The sequence below is a fragment of the Myotis yumanensis genome, unplaced genomic scaffold, assembly GCF_028538775.1.
Source record: "Myotis yumanensis isolate MYYU_CA2020_CCGP unplaced genomic scaffold, mMyoYum1.0.hap1 SCAF_14, whole genome shotgun sequence".
Classification (NCBI taxonomy): domain Eukaryota; kingdom Metazoa; phylum Chordata; class Mammalia; order Chiroptera; family Vespertilionidae; genus Myotis; species Myotis yumanensis.
The window spans coordinates 39,694,345-39,715,622 of record NW_027223765.1 but is presented as its reverse complement, the minus strand read 5'-3'; the positions used below and the strand labels follow the sequence as shown (position 1 = coordinate 39,715,622).

Sequence of the window (21,278 nt, the reverse complement as noted above, 5' to 3'; positions counted from 1 at the left end):
GACACTCAGAGGTCACCTGGCCTTGTCTCCTCCACCATCCTTACCTGCATGAATCCCTTTACCCACAGCCCTGACCCAGCTTGCAGACTTCCCTGATGGGGGACACTCACAGACATGCCCCATTGGGAACAGTTCTGACCATGGGACACAAATGTGCCCTGTGAGGTTCCCAGGAGGACCCTGCACTGTGACCATTTCTGCAGATGCCTCTCTGCCCCTTCCTCCTTCTGAGCTGATCCTGATCCTGGCATGAGGTGGGTTCATGGAGTCCTCACTGGCTGATAGGAGGGATGGGAACAGTGAGGCAGGCCATGGACCTGCCCTCCCATTCCTGGGAAGCCCAGGCCTGGACAAATGGGGCTTTAACAAATATTTTTTTAAAAATTGATTTCAGAGAGGAAGGGAGAGGGAGAGAGATAGAAACATCAATGATGAGAGAGAATCATTGACCTGCTACCTCCTGCTTGTCTCCCACAGGGGATCGAGCCTGCAACCTGCGCATGTGCCTGCCGGGAATGGACCGTGACCTCCTGGTTCATAGGTCAACACTCAACCACTGACCCACACTGGCCGGCAAATGGGGCTTTTAAGTAAAACGGAGGCAACCAATCCTGGACTCAACATCAGCAAAGAGGAGACAGTGCGTATGGTTGAGAAGGGAGGTGCTCAACATCTTCTAGATCCAGGTTCAAGTCCAGCTCGGCAATGACTAGCTGGGTGTGGCTGTTCTGAGCCTTCGTCTCCTTGTTTGGGAAATAAACACCTACGGGTCTGTGAGGACTCACAAGATGACGCACCTATCCCTAGCCTGACACCTGTGGCCGTTAACACGGCCTCCTCTCTCTAGTCATTATTCACCAAGGAGGACAGCCACCAGCCAGTGGGGCCCTCCCTGTCCTGTCCCCTGGGGGCAGGCCTGCAGTCACCTGCTTTCCCTCCTCCTCTTCGTCCTCATCATTCGTATTGCTGATGCCAGCGTCCTCCAGCCTATAATCGAACACCAGCCCCTCCTCCGGGAATTGCATGGTCAGCTGTGAGAACCAGGAGGAAAGTCAGGTTGTGAGGCCCAGTATTTTGTGTGGCTACTTGTCCCAGAACACCCAGCATTCAGCACACACATCCCTCTTACTTTTTCTACCATCATCTTGACCCTGAGCCAGGTGCTGAAGCTGACCCGGCTGGCGCTGTCCCCTGTGGCACCCACACTCCAGATTAGGGAGAAGATGAACCAGGGTTCAATCAGCTCTGGGATGCGGCTCAGCTTTTCGGGAGGTATTTTCTTGAGGCCCTGGGGACAGAGGGGACAGCATCAAGCTAAGCAGGAACAGTACTGAGCGGCCTGAGAAAGCTGGCAGGTGGGGGACATCCCTTGGTCTCCACTGCACAGTGTGTGTCTACAGCAGAATGCGCAGGGTGTTCCCATGACCCAGGTGAGCCAATCCAATTCCCTCTTCCCGGAAGCTGGACTGGGATTCAGGGCCTCAGGCAAGAACAGGGAACGAGCCCCCTGCTTAGAGCCGCACCTCTCTAGGCAAGAAGGGCTTGAAGAAGCAGTCCAAGAGCTTGAGGAGACTCATGACTAGGTTGCTGTTGGTTGTGGCGATCATCTCCTTCACTGAAGACCGGACGAAAGTGATGGATGCCTGCAGGGGATGGCACCCAGCTCCCGTGGCTGGCGGACACAGCGCCCTGCTGCCACGCCCGGGCCAGGCATACTGTGGCCTCACTTACCTCTAGGAAGTTGACAAAGAGGGTCTTGAAGTGATCGTGGTAGGGCTTGAACACGGCAGGGAACTTCTTCAGCCAGCACTCGACAAAGGGCATGAGCCCCAGGATGCTGGGCTCCAGGTACACCATGCCACAGCGGGACACAGTGGCCGGTGAGGCCACTGCCAGGTCCTGCACCTCAAACATCATGGTCATCTCCTGGCACCAAAATGAACTGTGTGAGTGGGCCAGCTGCCAGCCCCAGGGCCAGGAAAGGGGCTGCAGGGCCATGGGGCGGGGTGCTCATCCTGTAGCTGTGGGCAGTGGCCAGCAGTGGGCCAGGAGCAGTGCTGGGGTGGGGGATGCAGGAACCCCTTGGCCCTCCCTTGAGCCCCGAGGAGGAACATGAGGTCAGGAGATTCCTGGGAGCTCTCTGGTCTGGGGTCAGGGCATTTGGGGGTCCTTAGAGCCCTGGGGAAATCTGATGGGAGCTATGCTCTGCTCCTGAGCCCACACCTGTGTCCATGGACGTAAGTTCCCATTGACCTTCAGGTGCTCAAAGAAGGGCTCAAGAGATTGGCTCAGTGTAGACACGGTGAACTGCCTTTACTCCCAGGTGATACCCCTCCTTCTGAGAACTGCCCCTCACACACCAGGGAGGCATCTCCGTGGCCAGGTCCGTACCACCTGTCCCTGTCTCTGGGCACACTGCATAGCGACCTTGACTGGGCCCACATGGCTGAAGGTGGGCCTGGGAGGCAAGCACCAGCTGGGAGTGGTGGGTGGTGGTCCCAGTCCAGGGCTCAGAGCATCACAGAAGGTGCGGGAGCTTGGGGAAAGGCGGGATGACTGCCCGAGGTGCAGCTGTGGCCTGAGAGGGAGGGGTGGGTGGCCAAGCACAGTATGGCCTCCGGGCCCACCCAGCTGCAGAGTGGAGCGGGTGAGGGACAGGTGGACGCACCTCTGTGAGCTTGATGATCTCGCCGGAACTGAGGCACAGCTTCTTGTTGTCGTCCAGCACCGTGTTCATGTTCTCAATCCAGATGGCGTCCACGGGCCCATCGAACATGTACCACTTCTTGTTGGTGTCGGATGCGGTGGCCCCCTTCCGGATGAGGGAGGGGAAAATCCCATCTGTCCTGCAGCCACCAAGGAGGGCAGGGTTGTAGGTGCCGGGAGGCAAGGCGGCAAGCACAGCTGGCTCCCAAGGAAACCTGCCCGTCAGGCTGGCTCTGCTCTGCTTGTTTTTGTTTTTGTTTTTGTTTTTGTTCCCCCCCCACCCCTATTCTTCAGTATCTTCATTCATTTAAAAAATTTAATAGGGAAAATAGAACTTTTTGATATAACTTGAAAATGGATGCTTATACTCCCCCAGCTGAATCCCTGCTAAAGCTATATCAAAGGAAGATAAAAGAAGGTACCCCGAAAGGGAAAAGGAAGTAAGGGAGGAGTCAACAGCAGAAACGGGGGGCCACGCAGCTCTGGAAGATGGAGAGAGATGGAGAGGGGGAAAGGACCAAGCAGAGAGGTGGCTGTGGGTGTGAGATGATTCTAGTTCCGGCCACAGCACCAGGAAGGCTCAGATTTCAGAGGCACCACCTGCAGGGAAGGGGCTGTAGGGGGACATTCTTCTGATCTGATCCCGAGGTCCCCATTTACCCACACAGGAGCCTGGAGGGGGTGTGGATGAGACCCTTCTCCAGAAATGAGGGAAGCAAGACAGGCCTGCATTCAGAAAGAGGGGTGACTCCCCCTCCAGTGCCTGTCCCCCACTGTGTTTCCAGAACCCTAGAGCCAAGCAGATACCCCCGCAGGAGACTGGAAACTTCTTTGGAGATACAGAATTTCCCCAGAGAAAAGGCCCGTAGGTGCTGATGTTTGGAGGGTCTCAACCCCATTGCCATTCTGCCAGCTCAGCACATGTCCTTTAAAATGCATGCCTCTCAGCTTGGCTCAGTGGTTGAGAGTTGACCTATGAACCAGGAAGTCGATTCCTGGTCAGGGCACATGCCTGGGTTGTGGGCTCCATCCCCAGTGTGGGGTGTGCTGGAGGCAAGTAATCAATGATTCTCTCTCATCATTGATGTTTCTCTCTCTCTCTCTCTCCCTCTCCCTCTCCCTCTCCCTCTCCCTCTCCCTCAGAAATAAATAAAAAAACATTTAAAATGCACGCCTCAGCCTGGGAACAGAGGCCCTGAGAGGGACTACCAGCCTCTCCTGGGACAATGACGCGTCAACATTTACTGAGCACTTGGTGTGTGCCACACGTCCAGGCATCTTTGCTGTGTTGAGCTCATTTTCTCCTACTGTAGCAATGGTGCCGTTTCTATCTCCACTTTGCAGGTGGGGGACCAAGGCCCAGGAGGTGAGGAAGGTCACTGGGCCAGGAAGTGCAGTGGTGGGTAGAGCCCCAGGCTTTGGGCTCCAGAGCCTGAGCTCCAGACCTTGCACTGGGCTGGGAGAGGGGGAGGGGCCCATGGCCCACAGCCTCCAGACAGAGATCTGGGAGCAGGACTGTCACTGGCGGGGAGTCAGGGATCACTCACCACTCGTGGGTGAGCAGGTCAAACTCCCCGTATAACTGGCCCATCGTGATGGACTTGGGGTTGAGCACATAGTACTTGACAGCCTCGTACACGCCACCACTGATGGATGGCTGCCCTTTCAGCATCGTCATGGCGGCTGCCAGGACCCTGTAACACTGGGAGACAGGTACCCAAGAGTGAGCCTCTTGGCCCCGCAGAGCAGGGCTGGAGTGGGCTGCGGGCCACAGGGGACAGGAGGTATTCTAGAGACCCAGGGGTCCACGTGGCAACCCTCTGAGGCTGCAAGGCCCTTGGGCCCACTGTCTGGCCACGGGGCTGCCTGGCTTGGCTGCACTTACGTTACTCTTGCCGGAGCCTGTGGGCCCGACAAGCATGAGGCCGTGCCGTACCACTGTGGTCTCATAAAGCTGGATGCACTTGGTCAGGAAGCCTGGGGAGACATGGCAGGGGAACCCAGAGGTCAGAGGATGGGCGTAGGTCCCATCTCAGCCATTAGTTTGCTGTGTCCCCTCAGATGGTCACCTCACTCTCTGGACCTCAGTTTCCTCATCTGTAAAATGAGGCCACATAGTTCTCATGGGCAGGGGCAGGTGAAGCCCTAAGCACGGAGCCTGGCAGAGAGCAGGAAGTCTCTGCTCACAGCCAGCCATGGTTTCCGTGGGACTAGTCCTCCCTCACATCCATCAGTCAGGGGGCAGACCGCACGGGCCTGCTCAGTCAGCTGTCACAGGCCCACAACCAACTCCAGCCCCAAAGCCACTGCTCAGTCTGCTGACAGCATGGCTCCGAGTAAGTGCTGGCCCACACAGGCAAAACCCCAGGGACAAAATCTGAGGCTTAGTCAGGAGCTTTAACTGACCAAGATCTGGGCTGTAGGGCCAGCTGCCAGCGTAGGTGGGAGGCCAGTCCCACATGGGTAGGAAATGAGAGCATTACTTTGGCCCAAGAGTGTGTGTGTGTGGGGGGGGCGGGGGGGGGGGTAGGAGCTGTGGCATGGAAGGTCGGGGATCTTCTTCATAGGAACACGGGCTCATTATTCAATGATGGCAAAGCTGACCCAAGACCATCAGGGGGAGAAGAGCTTGTGGTTTCATTCATTGAGCCTGCTGGGGCCGGGGGTGGAGATGTGTGTTGGGAGTGGGGGAGGAGAGGTAGGGGGTGGACAGAAGGTAGGGTCAGAGACGCGTGTGGAAAGAACAATGGAGGGCACAAGGGACAGCTTGCAGCTGAGCATATTGGGCCCCAGAGGAGGCAGATGATCAATGATTATCTCCCTTGTGAATTCCTGGTGGAGCATCATTCTACCTCCCAAAGGACCACGGGATGGTCTGCAAGGAGGAGAGGGCCGCCAGGCTGGGGCTGTGGGGACAAGAGCAGCATGCCCATGTGGTGGCAGGGCTGGGACCCCCCCATTTCTATCAGGGAAGGGGTTTTGGGTCATAGGAAGTCTAATTGGGGGTGGTGCCCTCTGGAGCCCTTCTAGCTGCACGTGGCCTTTGTAACAAGCCAGTTCAGGAAGGGCCTAAGTGCTCCTATGCCACTAAGGCTGTAGTTTCCCAAGGAGTGTGAGCAAGTCCTGCAGGTGGGAGCAACATGCTTTGCCTGTGCATGTTGGCTGGGGTGAGGTGGGGTAGGTGGTGGACAGGACACAGCTTACCATCTTCCCCAATCATGACATCAAGCCCCAATCAGGGACAGGGCAGAGGACAGCTTCTGTGAGGGAGGAGCAAGGCCCAAGAGGAGCCAAATGCTGGGACTGCTCATATGAGAGGAGAGGCTACAGCAAGAGGTCTGGGGGAGGGGATGCCACCAGCTTCCTAACTGTGAAATAATCCTATATAAGAAAAGCCTAATATGCTAAGTGTCTGGTCATCTGTTCAACCAATCAAAGTGTAATATGCTAATGATATGCTAAGGATGCTCAATTGCTCTTTATGATGTGCACTGACCACCAGGGGGCAGACACTCCAACTGGTAGGTTAGCTTGCTGCTGGGTCTGGCCAATCGGGACTGAATGAGATGGGCTGGACACACCCTGGAGCCCTCCCTTGATCCCTCCCCTGCTGGACAACCTCCTGTGTCCTGCCCCACCCCGATCATGCACTGGTGGGGTCCTTCAGCCTGGCCTGCACTCTTGCAATCTGGGACCCCTCGGGGGATGTTGGAGAGCCGGTTTCGGCCAATCCCTCAGGCCAGGCTGAGGGACCCACTGGTGCACGAATTCGTGCACTGGGCCTCTATATATTGGTCTCTGCCCTCGGTCTCTGAGACAGAGCTCCTCAAACGCTTGTAAAGAGGGATGTTAGGAGAACCTTCTTTTCTAATATTTAGTCTTTGACCCTGGTTCCTGACAGAGCTCCTTGACCTTTGTCATTTCCTGAGTGCTGGGAACTCTTGGTCTAATGAGGCGACTCTTGATGCTGAGCTCCTGGGAGGGAGCTTGTCCCCAGAACCAAGCCATGATTAGAAGCTTGGAACTTGGGAGAGGAGCTGGAAGTGGAGTTAATAACTGATCATGAAGTCTCCATAAAATCCCAAAAGGGTAGGGTTTGAAGAGTGTCAGGTTGGTGAACACATCCACATGCTGCAGGTGACACACCCCAACTCTATGGGACAAATCTCACCCTATGCATCTCCTCCTCTGCCTGTTCATCTGTGTCCTTTACCATATCCTTTATCTAATGAACCAATAAACAAGAGTAAGTGTTTCCCTGAGTTGTGTGAGCCGTTCCAGCCAATGGTCAAACCTGAGGAGGGGGTCATGGGAACCTCTGATCTGTAGCCAAATCAGACAGAACTTGTGGGTAACTTGGGGACCCACTACATGTAACAGGAATCTGAAGTGGGAACAGTCTTTGGAACGGAGCCCTTAACCTGTGGGGTGTATGCTAACTCTGATTAGCATCAGAACTGAATTGAGTTTTAAGACACCCAGCTAGTGTCAGAATTGGTTGGTGTAGGAAGTATAGTGTGAGAGTAATCATCACCTAGACAGCCATCACCCAATGGCTTGGAGACAGGGCTTGGGGCAATGCCCTGCCCCATAGGCTGCTTGACAGAGATCCCAGCTTGACTTGCCCAGGCCTGAGGGCCTCTGAGGCTGGTCTGCCTGTCTCTGTTCCCCTGCCCAAGATCCCAAGGTGGCTGGAGCCAGCAGGGGCCAAGGGCTCACCATCCACGTCCCTGAGGTTGCTCTTTTCACAGGCCTTGCGGATGGCCTTGTCCAGGATGCCATAGTCAGTTTCCTCCTCCTTGATGGTGGGGAACAGGTCTGACACGATCCCAGAGAAGAGTTTGAGGTCCTCCAGCAGGAACTTGGGCACGTTCACGTCACGGATGGCTCGGAGGCAGATCAGCTCCTGGAGCAGAGGCCGGAGGAGTCTTCAGGGTGGCCCAGGCCAGATGCCCCTCCAGCCGCTCTGGAGCCCTCCTCGAGCCCTCTCCCGGGCACCCCTCTGGAGGGCACTTACCTCATCCATGCTGGGGTTTTCTCGCTTGAGGTTCCCAGCAGCCGAGATCACAGTTTTCACAGCTCTCATCCCAAAGTCGTAGTGATCCTGTTGCCACCACACAGGAGGGGATAGGTGTGCACTGTCCCTTTGGGGGCTTTTGCCTGGAACACTCTGTCTCCCACCTGGCATCTGGCCCATTGCCCAGCTTGCAGCTAAAATGTCACTTCCCCTGCAGGCCATCTATGACCACCGGCAAGCCCCAGCCTGGGCCAGGCACCCCCCTTCAGGCTTCTCTACCACCTCCTTCTTCCCATCCTAGCAGCCTCTCCTTTTACCCTTCTGTGCCCCTGCTTGACTGTTGGCCCCTGAGGGTAAAGACTCTGCCTGGGTTGCAACTAAATCCCTGCAGCCCCAGCATGGTGCCAAGAGCAGGGAGGCGCTGAGTTTTATTCACAAAGTGAACAAAGGCGTTTCCCATGTGTGCCTTTGAACTTCCTTCTAAGATTCTCTTGTAACATCTCTCGGGACCCACCCTTTCAGTCACACTACCATGGCTTTTCCCACTGGTCCTGTTTCTCTTCATTATACAGCAGGTGTTGGGAACAGTTCAATTTATCAGATTGCTCCATGGTGCCAGGCCATAGGATACATCTGGACCCACAGACTAGACATCTTGGACTTGAATGAAGAGACTGGGCTTGATTTGGGGTCACTGTCATTTGAGAAGGGGTGAGGTTATTTCCATGGAATAACTAATGATATGCTAAGGCCGCTCAACTGCTGCTATGATGTCCACTGACCACCAGGTAGCAGATGCTCCAACTGGTAGGTTAAGCTTGTTGGAAACTAAGTCCTAACTGGTAGGAGGAACAGTTGCTCTATTAAAGAGGAAAGCATTTAAAAATATTTTTAAATTTTTAAAATATTTAATATTTTAAAATAAATAAATAAAGAGGAACGCATCTTTGAAAGTGAATGGTTAGCAGGAAGGTGTGTGGAGGTATCAGCACCCAGGATGCACTGTGGTGGACAGCTGTTTTTCCCAGTAATAGATTGTGTCTCCTCCAGCCCATGGGTTTTGGTGGGCTCCACCTGGCCAAAGGCAATATGGTTTCCCCTTAGCCACAGTGATTGGTGTTCATGCATGAATTGGTCACCCAGAGAGGGGTGACCTATACTAGAGACTTTTTCTGGAACTATTAGGAAAGAGAAACCAAGCTGGTAGCATGTGAATCCAGGCAGAGCTGGGGCTCATCTCTGCCACTGCAAAGGGGATGCTGAGGATGGAGCCAAACAGGAAAGCTTGTACACCAGTGCTGGTGCCTGAACCAACAGCATCTACCCTTGAAACCTGGGCTCAGTATGCTGAGTGCAAGGCCCACGGCTGGGCGGCTCAGGTGGGGGGCTGGCTATCCCACTCTGTCCATATGAGGCCAGGTGCACCTGACCTGAAGCCTTGGGTTGTGTGGCCCCTGGCCTCCTCATTAATGGCTGACTCTCCCCTGTCCCTGAACTAGCAGGGTGGGCATCTGTTCCTGGCTCCTACTCCTGCTCCCCTGTGCACTGCATGAGCCTGGCCAGTCTCTTAGCTGCTTAGGGTCTCAGTGTCCTCAGCTGAGAAATGGGGATGTAATTCCTATCTCACGGGGTTGCTGGGGGCAGACAGCGGCTCTCAGAGCCTGGAAGCTGGTTGGGGCAGCGCCTCACCTGAGAGCTGAGCTGCTCAGAAGCCAGCTTGAAGGTGGTGGTGATCTTCTTGGCCAGCATACTGGCTTCATTGAAGCCAAAGGAGTAGAGGGAGATCTCAGCGATCATGGTGTAATCCGGAACCATCATGGCCACAGGCCGGAAGAGCGCCTGGGGCCCGTGGTGCACATGTGAACGGAGAGGCAGACCTCCCCGCCAGAGCACTTACCCCCGTTATGGACGGCCCTCCTCCCCCACCGATGCTGTGATCCCTCTCGGCAGCATGCCTGGCCAAGCTGAGGCTTACACTCCTCTGTGGCTGGACCACTCTGCCCATTAGAAACTGGCCTTTTGTGCTGACCCGAATCTGTCCCCTGACTTCTCCCAAGCCTGGGACAACCCTGGGGCCTCCTCTCCATGCCTAGGGATGGGCCTCACCACCTCTGAGCAGGAAGGCTGCCGGGGGGTGACATCCCTGATGTCTGGCAGCTGTGTGCCTTTCCTAAGTGCTTTAGCATCTCTGAGCCCGGGCCACAGGCTCCGCTGCCTCCCAGTGCCCAGGGTGGCCTACCAGGCCTGAACTCACCTTCAGGTTATCGGGCAGCTCGGTGCGGCCGGCATACCCTGGGTTCATAGTGATAAACACCGCACAGGATGGCACGAGTGGGATCTCGATGCCCTCAAACATGAAGCGTTCCACCTACAGGGTGGCAGGGTTGACTCGCCTGCCCCTCCTCTGGATGGGCCCCTCCTCCCCTGTGGATGGCCTTGTCCTGACTATAGCTGGCCAGCCTAGACTGGATCCCTGATGACCAGCTGTCTCCTCTCTCAGGATCTGGCCTAGGACCTCCGGCCCCAATAGCTACCTATGGCCTCCCAGGTCCTGGCTACCTGAGGTCTTCACAAATCTCCTCTCCCACACCCAGACCTGAGCAAGCTTAGCACTGACCGACCCAAGGCCCTACTAGTTTGGAGTTATGGCACTTGCCAGCCTCCCAGCTCGTGTTCCCAGGAGAAGACTGCTGGCCACTCTGAACAAGGCTAGAGGGAGGGGCCTCTTCATCCACTGCAGCTTGGAGTGGGAGCCACCCCCAGAGTGGGGTCGGATGTGGGCTCCCTGACTGGCTACAATAGCCCCAGGGAGAGCTCCAGGTAGGGGAAGGGGGAAGTGCCCAGTCCTCTATGAGAGAGGCTGGGCTCAGGGCAGGCTCAGTGCCTGGCTTCTCATCCTGCAGGGTGGGGAGTCACGAGAAGGCAAGGGTGTGGCAGGTATAGATGAAGTGATGAGGTGGTGACTTGTGGGGGTTAGAGGGGGATGGCTCACCCGCTGCTGCTGTGCCTTCTGGATGGTGGTGATCTGCTGAGCTACCACAGACAGCACCTCAATGTCGATGCGATTGAACTCGTCAAAGCAGGCCCAGGCCCCAGAACTAAATGGGGTGAGAACAAGAGATGGATATGAGTTCAGAGCCCACCTGACACCTCCAAGGCCCCTCTGGCTCCACTGGAGAAGAAGTGGCCATAGTGATCTCTATCAGCTCAGCCACAACCCTGCTGCCTACCAGCGTCCCCAGTGCCCACAGGGGCTGAGCCTTTGACTCCTGTTATCCCCTCCTGCTCCCTCCCCATCCTGTGAGGCTCCTCTCGGCAGTGTCCCCAGGAGAGCTCAGCCTTCCTGCCCTGGCCTGTGCCACCCTCACACCAGCCTCACCTGGCTAGGCCCTTGAAGAACTTGCCCATGGCCATGAAGTCGAGCTGATCAGAACAGTTGAACACAACAGTCTGGATGGCCAAGGCCTTGCCCAGGTCTTTGGTGGTCTCTGTTTTCCCTGTGCCGGCTGGGCCAGCTGGGGCGCCCCCAAACTTGAGATGCAAGGCACCGGTCAGGGTCAGGTAGCACCTGCAGGAGAGAGAGGAGGTGCACACGGATTCCCACAGACATAGAGAGAGAGACTCCTCTGCTTGGCCCCGAGGATGAGCGGCTTTGCTCCTCCTCCTTCTCAGGGCCCAGCTGTGCGCAGGCCTGGCTACTGGGGTCAGGATGGCAGCCCCTGTGTAGTGCTTCCTCACCCCACCCAGTGGCCTGGGAGTGAGTTCAGGACTCACCCCCAGGGGACACACACCTCTTAGGCAGGGGTGGCAGGCAGTCAGGATAACAAATAGACACCCACTGAGAAGGCTGATCTGTGGCCACACTTCACTTCCCTTAGTCAAAACCCAACTTGAAAACCTGCTACTAAATACAGTCGGCAAGAGGAAACGACTGATTATTCTGGCATGTTGAAAGGAGTATTTGGGTGGAAAAAAAATTGTTAACGCTCACATCCATTAATGTTTATTGAGCTATGAGCTTTATGTATCAGCTCATGAAACTCTCATAACCACCCGGAGGAAGCCACAGAGGAAACTAAGGCATAGAGGGGCTGAGTCACCTGTCCAAGGTCACTCAGCCTGTGACAGTTGGAGCTGTTTTTGTGGGGTTTTTTTTCATAGATGCCTTTTATTGGTCTGACCAGCGTGACTAGTAGGGGGCATAGGCAGAGCTCCCCTATCTGTCCTGGCCATCTTCCCTCTCCTGGGAGTTCAGAACTCACCCCCAGGGAGAGGAGTGTCTTAGGCAGGGGTGGCAGGCAGAGCCAGGATAAAAAATAGGTTTGGGATTTGGAAGGGGCTCAGGGTGATGTAAAAACATAGGGTTACCAGACCATCCAGATAATACGTCCATCAGGGTAAAGCAGAGCCCATTTCCCTGCACAGGCCCCCTTCCCTTGCAGGGGCTGGAAGGGGTCAGGAGGAAGAGCTGCCCTGGGGGCTTCCTACTGTGCCCCTCCTGCCATCAGCATCTCCCAATGTCCTCAGCTTCCTTCACGCTGTGCGCCAGGTAGGATATTTTTCTGTCCCAATCCTTTAATTTTTTTCTCCTGCTATTTTCTGTTTCTGTAACATCTGACTGTAAATTTCCTCCCTGGACTGAAGAATAAACATTCTTCCTACACGTTCCTACATGTTAGTCTCGTCTACCAAAGCCATAATCTCTGTGTCTGTAAGATGGGCATGCTTGCTTGTTCTGTTTAGAGGTTCCGTCTGTATGTCTGCAAGCTTCCCCTTCTATTGAGTGTCAATGACTGGCTTGAAGCTCTTCGAAGGCCTTTTCAACTCCAGATCCACGGGCGCTGCAGCTCTGTGCCTCCAGAGCTGGTTTTAAACCCGAAGCCCATGCTCATGACCCTGCATGCTCTGACGGACTGGCTGCACCTTTTGTCCCTGCTCTTCTGAGCCAGCTGGAGCTGGGGGAAGGGTCCCAGTGTGGGGGGCCTGTGGGCAGGGAGACTCTTACCTGTCCGTGAGGGGTGTGATCACCAGCCTCCCGCTGTTGCCTAGGTACTCATAGCCATAGATGAACTCAGCATTCACAGCTCGGATGTACAGGTTGTCATTCGTCCAGTAGTACCTGGAATTGCAGGAAAATGGGTTCCCGGGCCATGGGGACCATCGGCCACCGGGCAGGGTATGTGGTTGAGGAGATGTGGTTCTTTTTTTAAAAAAATATATTTTATTGATTTTTTACAGAGAGAAAGGGAGAGGGATAGAGAGTTAGAAACATCGATGACAGAGAAACATTGATCAGCTGCCTCCTGCACACCCCCTAACTGGGGATGTGCCCGCAACCAAGGTACATGCCCTTGACTGGAATCGAACCTGGGACCCTTCAGTCCGCAGGCCGATGCTCTATCCACTGAGCCAAACCGGTTAGGGCGAGATGTGGTTCTTTTGGTGAATAAGGGCATTAGGTACCGCTGCCCAGCTGTCCCAGCGCCTCAAGGACTGAGAACAGCAATTGTTGATTGACTCTCCACCCTTACCTGGCCCCAGCCTGCAGCTGCTCTGACCCTGGTGGTTTCTGGGCCAAGGTCTCCTGCCTCCTCACCTCAGCTGTGAGATCCACTCGAAGTCATTCACAGTGACCACCTTCTCCTGGATCAGCTTGGCCACCACATCCTTGGCATGGACCTCAATGACAATTAGTGCCGATAGCACTGCCCGCTGCATGCGGGACAGCTTCCCTCGCACCAGGGCCACCAGGTCGCTGAGCTGCAGGAGTTGGGGGACACTGTTGGGCAGAGTCATGCAAGGGGTAGAGTCTCTCTCCTTTGCACAGAAGGTGGGCTTTTGTCAGGAACAACCCCTCTATCCTGGGGGCTTCTGATGGTCTGGGATGGGAGGGGCACAGGGAAGGTATGGTAGCATGAGAAGTCTGGCAGGGAAGTGAACAGAAATGGAGACACACACATGGCATCTGCTCCCTGTAATGTACGGTGCCATCTGAGCCTTCAAGGGCCAGGTGGTGGGGCCTGGTGAGGAGCTTGAGGAAAGATGTGCAACAGCAACTGTAGTGAGGATGGTGCAAGATATGGCTCCCTCAGTGACCAACTGGAGAGGGAACCTGCCTGGACTCAGAGCTCTCCTCAGACCCCCAGTCCCTCCCGCTGGTGGCTGGTGGTGAGGCACTCATTTCTGGGGTGTCTGACCTGCTGTTTGGATCCAACCCAAGGCCTCTTTCAGGCTCAGTGCAGGAGAGAGCTCCTGAAGGGACTGGGATGTGCGGGGAGCGGATGGTGACCCCCTGACTCCCACCTGCTGGGCGAGCTGGGGGAACAGCTGGTTACTAATGTTGCTGGCCTCCAGGGCCTTTTCCACATCCAAAGTCCAGTAGGTCTGGCACCCAGCGATGGTCACCTGGCCAGGCCAGTTCAGAACCCACTGGGTCCTGGGCATCTGGGAAGATAACACAGGCAGGGCTGACCCAGGCAGCTGGCAGTCCCAACCCTGAAGCCTTTTCCCCTTAAACACAGATGTGTGCTTTGGCCTTTTTAAAACTTTGGGCTCAAGTGGTTAATTCCACCTCAAAAGCAGAGAAGCCATTAAGCTCTGGGCCCCTCAGGGGTGAGCAGTCATCACTTCCTCAACAGAGACCTTGAAGCAGAGGGTTGGGAGCACAGGATCAGGGACATACAGCCCTGGATTCAAACCCTGGCTCTGCCACCTGTGAGTTACAGGCCTTTGGGCAGAAAATATCTCTGAACTGACTTTGTAGGATAAGGGTTAACCCCCAGCCCTGCTGTTGACTGTGGGGCTGGGAGGAGTAATGTGGGTGAAGTCCCAGCCCAGGCCTGGCACATAGTGAGTGCTTAAAATATAACAGCAATGGATTATTACTAAGAGCAAGTCTCATTTTCTGGAGCCTATTTTAGATTCCTCCCTGAGCAGGCCTCAAGGACCCCCTCTCTCCAGAGATCCCCAAGGCTGTAGCTTGAGGATGAGGCACGCAGGCAGCCCAGCTACCATCATAGAGCAAAGTGCAAACAGAAGGATGACGAGGCTGGGAGGCTGTGCTGGGGTGAGAGGCATGACTCACTGCGGGGTAGGCCTTGATGGCCCTCTCGATGATGTCCCGTATGCTGGTCTTCATGCTGAGCTCCACCTCCCGCAGCCAGTCCTCCACGTTGCTGGACGGGTAGATGGAGAAGGACAACTGCACCTCCTCACCCTCTGCTGAGTACATGTGTGTAATCTCCAGGTCCTCCTGGAATAGCAGCTGTGGGTGGGGCAAACAAGAGTGGGGGTTGCACCAGGTGTGCCCAGAGGCTCCACCCACCACAGCCCCCGAGCCGACCTGCCTGTGCCCTTCACCTCCAGAAGACAGCCCTGCCTCGGGGGGCCCACCTGAACATCTGCCTGGGCTGGGCCTTCCCTGCCTGTGTATTCAGGCAGGATGGGTCTGCCTTGTCCCGAGCTGTGGTCCAGCCAGCCCACTTGGGGAAGGAGGCTAACCCTGCCTGCAAGTCCCCTCTTGCACAGGTCTGTGCAGCCTCCCTTGTAGGCAACAATGAGGACAAGGAGAGTCTAGCCTCATGGGTTTCTCAATCCAGCCAGCACCTCAGTGTATTGTGGGGACAGGGCTCCCCTAGATGAGTTGAGAACAGGGTCCCCAGTCCTGAGCTGGGAGTTTTGCAGCTGACCTTCCTCCCACAGGTCCCAGGTGCATCTCACTCGCCACTTCATTTCCTGCTAAAAGGACTCGGGCTAGAGAGGAGCTGTGCTCCTTGGGAAGGAGTCCCAGTGCTCCTGGCCCTGAGCCCAAGGCCTGGAGCCCCCAGGCCCAGTCACCCACCCGGGCAATGTTCTCGAAGCACTTGCGCAGGTGGGGCTGCACAGCAGTAGGGTCCTTTGTCTGGGATAAGATCTCAAGTAGTTCATCATCTGACAGGAAGTAGAATCTGCCAAGGGAACAAGTAGAATCTGGTAAGGGAGTGGGTCAGGCACCCCTGAGGCCCAGCTGTCCCAGTACAACTGAACCCCTGCAGCCCAGCCTGGGTGGGGTCCTCAATGCCCCAGCCATGTGGGCAGGCACTGACAGAGTGGGCATGGGGCAGGTGGTGCTCACCTGGGAAAGGCCCTCCTCTTGGTCTCCAAGTACTCGCTGAGGCCCTTTTGCACCATGTCTAACAGCTTGTTGCAATCCCGCAGGCTGTCCAGCAGCCTCTGGTCAGAGCACACATTGATTACCTGCATGGCCCGGGTCAGAGAGAAACCAGAAGTGAGCATGGTCCAATTTGGAGGCATTAAGGTGGGCTCAAAGAGCACCCATATGGGCCAGAGACCCTCAGTGGGGCCTGGGAAGGAACAGGGGCAGGAAAATGGCCCTGAGCTAGGGGTTGCATTTATCACCTGGGTCAGTCCCACAGACAAAAGTCCATGGTCAAAAGAATTAGGGTTAAACAGAGCCAAGGGATTTGATTTGCTGCAGGACTTTAAAATGATAATGTGGACGGAAAATTTCCATGAAGACAATAATGTGTTTCTGAGGAGTGTCTCTTATGACTGGAGAGCTCACTTGGCAACATAGGCCAAGACCAAAGCCTTGGACTTGTTCTCTAATCTTTCTTGTTCAGGAGAGATGAGACCAGGAGGCTCCCAACAACGTGACGGGGCCGTTAGGGGTCACAGCTTCCCCATCCCATCCCCGTGTGAGCTCACCTCCCGGTTTTCATAGGTGTTCTTCATGATCTTCCTCCAGATCCGTTCCATCGTCTGGTAGCGTTTGCTCTCCACGGGCAACTGCCGATTGATGTCCTCAGAGCTGAAGATAGGCTCCAGGTAGAGCCAGGCCCGCTGACAGTTCAGCCACTCCTCCAGCACTTCCTGGGCAAGGCATGGATTGTCAGCGCCCAGGGTCCAAGAGGGGGTTCCTCTCCCCATGACCTAGACATTTCACCACACCGAGTGCTGGACAGCGAACTGGCATCAGAGCCAGTGTCTGTGGGGAAATTTCTAGATGGCACTGTCAGCCACAGTACTCCCAGGAACAAAGAGGCTGCATAAATGCCTGCCCTCCAGAGAAACCCAAGTCCCCCACAGGATGCCTGAGCCTCCACAAGAGCTGGGAGCCATTCTTCCCTAGGAGGAACCACACCCAAACCAGCAAACCCTGAAATAACAGAGGAAAAATCCCCAGTGCATGGAAGCCCAATCAGCCTCCTTGCCTGACAGGACTTTGGGGTCTGTGACCCAGAATTCTCTGAGGTGTATTGGGACTTGAGCTTGAGATCTGTAAAATACTCTGAAACATTAGTTCAAGAGTGAGACATCTTCAAAGCAGGCTACCTCCCCTCCTCCCCCCAATTTTGCCTCCAAATTCCCCTTTCAGGATCTATCTCTTGTCTTTTCCGATCAATGCAAACTCATTCATTTCATTCATTCATTTATTCATTCATTCTCTTCCTCTTGAGATGCGTGTCATGGTCAGCTCTGTGCCAGGCCCATGTGGGCACCAGGAAAAGCAGAGGGGAACAGGATGTGGTCCTGCCCTCAAGGAGCCCACAGTCCACTAAATGGCCAGTTCTGCCTCTGATCACCAAGAGCCTGGCATGAGCGACATACTCTGTAAGAGGCACTGACCAAGGGCTATGATGGGAACGCCTTGCTGGCAGGTGTGGGGAATCAGTGAGGGCTGCTTGGTCCTGAGCCTTGGAGATGGAAGGTAGGGATGGAACTCCAGGTGCAGGGGACAGCATGAGCAAAAGAGGGAACCCAGGGATAATACTGACCAGCTCAGGTATCTCTGGGTGGTCTAAGGAACACACAGACAAGACCTCCTCACTTGGATTCTAGCCTTCACTGGAGGTTTCCAAAAAGCTTCCAGGAGGCCCGGGGGAAGGGGCTGTCAGAATCACACAGGTAGGCCTCGCCCCAGCACAGTGTTCCAAGGGTCTGTAGACAGCCCTTGCCTCTGACCTTGAAAGCTCTGCAGAAGTACAGTCCCTAGTGCCCTGGCAACCTCACCCCAAGCCAGCTCTGAATGAGACAGGAATGGGAGGTTCAGGGCAGAGTGGGAGAGGGCATAGGGAACCTCAGGGCTTTGTGGTGTCCAGTCCAGAAAATCCCAAGACTGGAGGTTCTAGTTGTCCCAAGTCCAGGCAGTCCTTCGGAGGTCTGCTGGCAGGTTTCAGGCCCTTCCTTAGCCAGAGCTTTTGACCAAATAGTAGCCCACCCCCACATCTTGAATTGCCTTCTCCAGCAGCCAAACCTTAGAGATGGAGAGCCCCATTCTAGTCACCCTCCTCTGGACGAAGGTCCTGCCAGACAGCCAGGAGACAAGGCTCTCCAGCGCTTCGAGCACCACCCAGACACCATAAAGAGCCACTTATGGGGCGGATGCTGCCAGGGTAAGGGAGGAGTAAAGGAAGGCCATGGAGGGCCCACCTGAGTCAGCTTCAACTTGTTCTCCCAGGAGTTGATGCGTTGCTCAAAGGGCTTCTTGTAGGGCGAGAAGGACATGCTCTGGGTCATGACAATATGGTCGTCAAGCAGCTGTGAGGCCTCATCTGGGCTCTTGAGGATGTAGGTATCTGTCTCCTTGTAGGGCAGCACATTGAACAGGATGGCTGACCACTCCTTCTCCATCTTGTCCAGTGCCTGGGGTGGGGTACAAGTCAGTCTGGGTCCTGAAAAGGGCTGGCCCACATTCTGTCTGACCTGCACTGCAGGAAAGAGCAGGCTCTGCCTGGCCATGACCTTCCCTTGGGTCCCTCTGGCAAATACTTTCTGCTTGTCTGGCCAAAAAATCCCCCATGGACCCTCATCTGAATTCAAAGCCAACTGGCTCTCACATATGTGCTACATGAGTACAACATGCATGTACATGCATATTGGGAGACAGCTAAGGTGCTAGTTAGGAGCTCTGGTCCCAGTTACAGCCCTTACTGGCTATGTCACCCTAACAACTTGCTGAATTTACTCATCCGTTAAATGAGGGCAATGTTATTAGCTCCATCCTGGGAGAGGAAGTCACTTGGGAGAAGTACCTGAGTAATAACTGGTCTTCTCCACTCACGTGTCATGGCCGGCTCTGTGCCAGGCCCATGTGGGTACCAGAAGCAGAGGATGTTGTCCCTGCCCCCAGGGGACCATTATTAACTCACTTAACAGAATGCACCTCAACCCTTAGAACTGGTGAAGGACCTCAGGGATGGAGCCCAATGCTGCCGTCCTCCTATGCTGTCGGGCAGGGCCTGCGTGGGGCAGGGTGAGCCTGCTGGCTGCGCACCTGCTCAATGGTGTACTCCTTGCCGGCCACCTCAGCCACCTTGCTGATGCTCGCAATGTGGTCCTGTAGGTTCATCTCAAGGCAGCGGGCGAAGGTCAGGTTGGCCTTGGGCCTGACATTAATGTTGATTTCATTGGACAGCACCTCCCAGTGCCGGTTCCGCATGCCAGGGTTTCGTAGCCCCTGGATCAGCGGGATGTATGGCTTGAACTCCTCGATGCGGGCCCGGATGTCCAAGGCCACTTCCTGGCAGGCTGCCGGGCAGGGTAGGCGGGTGTGAGAAGCAGCGAGCACAGGCAGGGAAGCAGGGGATGGACTGGCTTGATCACCTACCTGGGATGTCCTTGAACTGCTTCACACACTTGTGCATGGTCTTAAAGGACTCAATAACGTTCTTCTCTAGCTGCTCAGCATCAATGGCTGACAGGGGGTCGTTCATCCAGCTCTCGGACCAGCGCAGCCAGTCAGAGGCTGTGGTCCAGAGGTCCAGGTAGGGCTGGAACTCCTTCACCATCCTGGAGAGTTTGTCGTACTGCAGAGGCAGAAGACCCAGGGCTGCCTTAGGGTTATCTCTTTATGCTGCTCCTTTGGGCCAGGTCCCCTCCCCGTCCTTGCTCCTGGCTGCTGTCCCTAATCTTGCCCCGTGGACTTGAGCCTGGACTCCATTCTTCCTGCCCGCTTCAGGCTCTGGGCTCCGAGTGGCTGAGCAATGCCTGCACTCACCCTCAGGTCTCTTGCCTGGTTCTAGCCAATCTCCTTGCCTTGAGGGCCAAGGGTGGGTTATCTCCTCTCTGCAGCCGGCTTGGTCCTGCCCCCAAATGCCAGGGCCCTGCAACCTGGTAGCTGGGTTCTTATATAGCCACAAACACAGGGGATCACTCTCAAACCCTGGGAGTTAGAGGATAGGGTGCCCACTGGAGGCCTACGTTGGTGATGGGCAAGCCGAAGATGCGCTCGCGGTTGTTATAGAGCGTGGCCAGCTGCTGGCAGTCCTTCAGCTGCTTCTTGACTCGCCGCACCTCATTGGCGATCTCGTGTGCTCGCGCAATCTCCACGTGTATGGAGAAGCCAGCTACCACAAGCTGTGGGCCAAGCAAGGCGCAAGGAGTCAGAGGCCTCTGTGGCCCAACCCATGCCCACATGCACCCAGGAAGCCCAAGATCCCTAGGCATCAGCATCGCCCAGTTCTGAGGGCACTTTCTTCTCCAAGCGTGAGCAGGCAGCTGACCCATCACAGGCAGCTGACTACCCTGTGGTAACAGCAAAATCAGAGAAGGACCCAGTGCCCTGAACACGGAGCCCACTGCCCACTGGGCATAAAGGACACAACAGAAGAGTTGGGGCTCTTTGCTACTCTGAGTTCTTCTGGAGCTTGCTACCCAGACTCCCCTCTGGCTTTTCAATTCATTGTGTTTTTTTTCAGTTCATTCTCTCAGACATCTGTTCATTCATCCACCAATTCTTCCATCAAACATTGACATAGCAGCTCCTGAATACAAGAATCAAAGCCCGGGCCTGGGGAAGTGTGTGTGTGTGTCTGTGTGTGTGTGTGTTGTGTATTGGGAGCCAATCCCAGCAGAGCCTCAGCCAAACCCTACCTGCAGCCCTTCCAGCTTCTCCTGGAAGTTGTTCTGATCCATAACCTGGATTTTGTGGAACTTCTCCTCGTCTTCCACGTGCTGCTGCCGCACCAACTCTATCTGCCCGAGGATCTTAGAAGGCCAGTTGTTGGCAGCCCATCTGGATGGGGCAGGGGTGGGGGTGTCACAGCTGAAATCAAGATGGCCTCTGGCATCCTGGCAGGGCATTTCTGGTGTGACCGCACAGCCATGGTCACCAGGATATTTGAAAGCCACTGTAGCTTAGCACCTCTTGCCCTACCTCCTGCTGTCCACCACCCACCTAGGGAGGGTGGGGACCAAGCTCCCACTCACTTGTCATTGAAGTCATCTGTGCTGAGGTTGTAATGGAATTCATCCATGATCTGGTAGTCATCCATGACCCTCGCAATCCGCTCCTGTAGGGACAGGCAGTGATGAGAATGCCTGTGTGCCTGGGCTCCCCAAGGTGATGGGTGCTAGAGAGAGGCTGCTCTCTTCCAGAGAGGGGAGACCTGGGGTCGGGGAGGAGGCATGGGGTGCAAAGCCAGCATTGGGCTCAGAGCTCCAAGGGCCATGGCTACCACACCTCCAACCTTCAGCCCCTGACCCATATCTTCCACCCTCCTCACCTCCTAGACAGCACAGCTCCGAACTTTCACCGTGCACCCAGCCTCATAGC

At 55.5% G+C, this 21,278-nt stretch overlaps 1 protein-coding gene and 1 pseudogene across 1 annotated transcript in view; both read right to left on the bottom strand.

Moving 5' to 3' along the window:
• DNAH1 (dynein axonemal heavy chain 1) overlaps positions 1-21,278 on the bottom strand; it is a 72,447-nt gene that overhangs the window by 24,259 nt on the left and 26,910 nt on the right. The window contains exons 16-41 of the mRNA XM_070390701.1: positions 20,933-21,015; positions 20,597-20,738; positions 19,925-20,080; positions 19,332-19,530; positions 18,999-19,252; positions 18,155-18,367; positions 16,430-16,594; positions 15,837-15,958; positions 15,564-15,669; positions 14,808-14,987; positions 14,027-14,167; positions 13,320-13,483; positions 12,729-12,842; positions 11,103-11,291; positions 10,716-10,821; positions 9,978-10,091; positions 9,413-9,562; positions 7,724-7,810; positions 7,426-7,612; positions 4,592-4,683; positions 4,254-4,408; positions 2,669-2,846; positions 1,732-1,926; positions 1,524-1,643; positions 1,130-1,288; positions 927-1,031 (exon numbers count right to left, since the gene is read on the bottom strand). Of these exons, the coding sequence (XP_070246802.1) occupies positions 927-1,031; positions 1,130-1,288; positions 1,524-1,643; positions 1,732-1,926; positions 2,669-2,846; positions 4,254-4,408; positions 4,592-4,683; positions 7,426-7,612; positions 7,724-7,810; positions 9,413-9,562; positions 9,978-10,091; positions 10,716-10,821; positions 11,103-11,291; positions 12,729-12,842; positions 13,320-13,483; positions 14,027-14,167; positions 14,808-14,987; positions 15,564-15,669; positions 15,837-15,958; positions 16,430-16,594; positions 18,155-18,367; positions 18,999-19,252; positions 19,332-19,530; positions 19,925-20,080; positions 20,597-20,738; positions 20,933-21,015 (3,876 nt within the window). The remainder of the gene's footprint in view (positions 1-926; positions 1,032-1,129; positions 1,289-1,523; positions 1,644-1,731; positions 1,927-2,668; positions 2,847-4,253; positions 4,409-4,591; positions 4,684-7,425; positions 7,613-7,723; positions 7,811-9,412; positions 9,563-9,977; positions 10,092-10,715; positions 10,822-11,102; positions 11,292-12,728; positions 12,843-13,319; positions 13,484-14,026; positions 14,168-14,807; positions 14,988-15,563; positions 15,670-15,836; positions 15,959-16,429; positions 16,595-18,154; positions 18,368-18,998; positions 19,253-19,331; positions 19,531-19,924; positions 20,081-20,596; positions 20,739-20,932; positions 21,016-21,278) is intronic.
• Positions 12,208-12,625, bottom strand: LOC138992557 (prefoldin subunit 1 pseudogene; annotated as a pseudogene).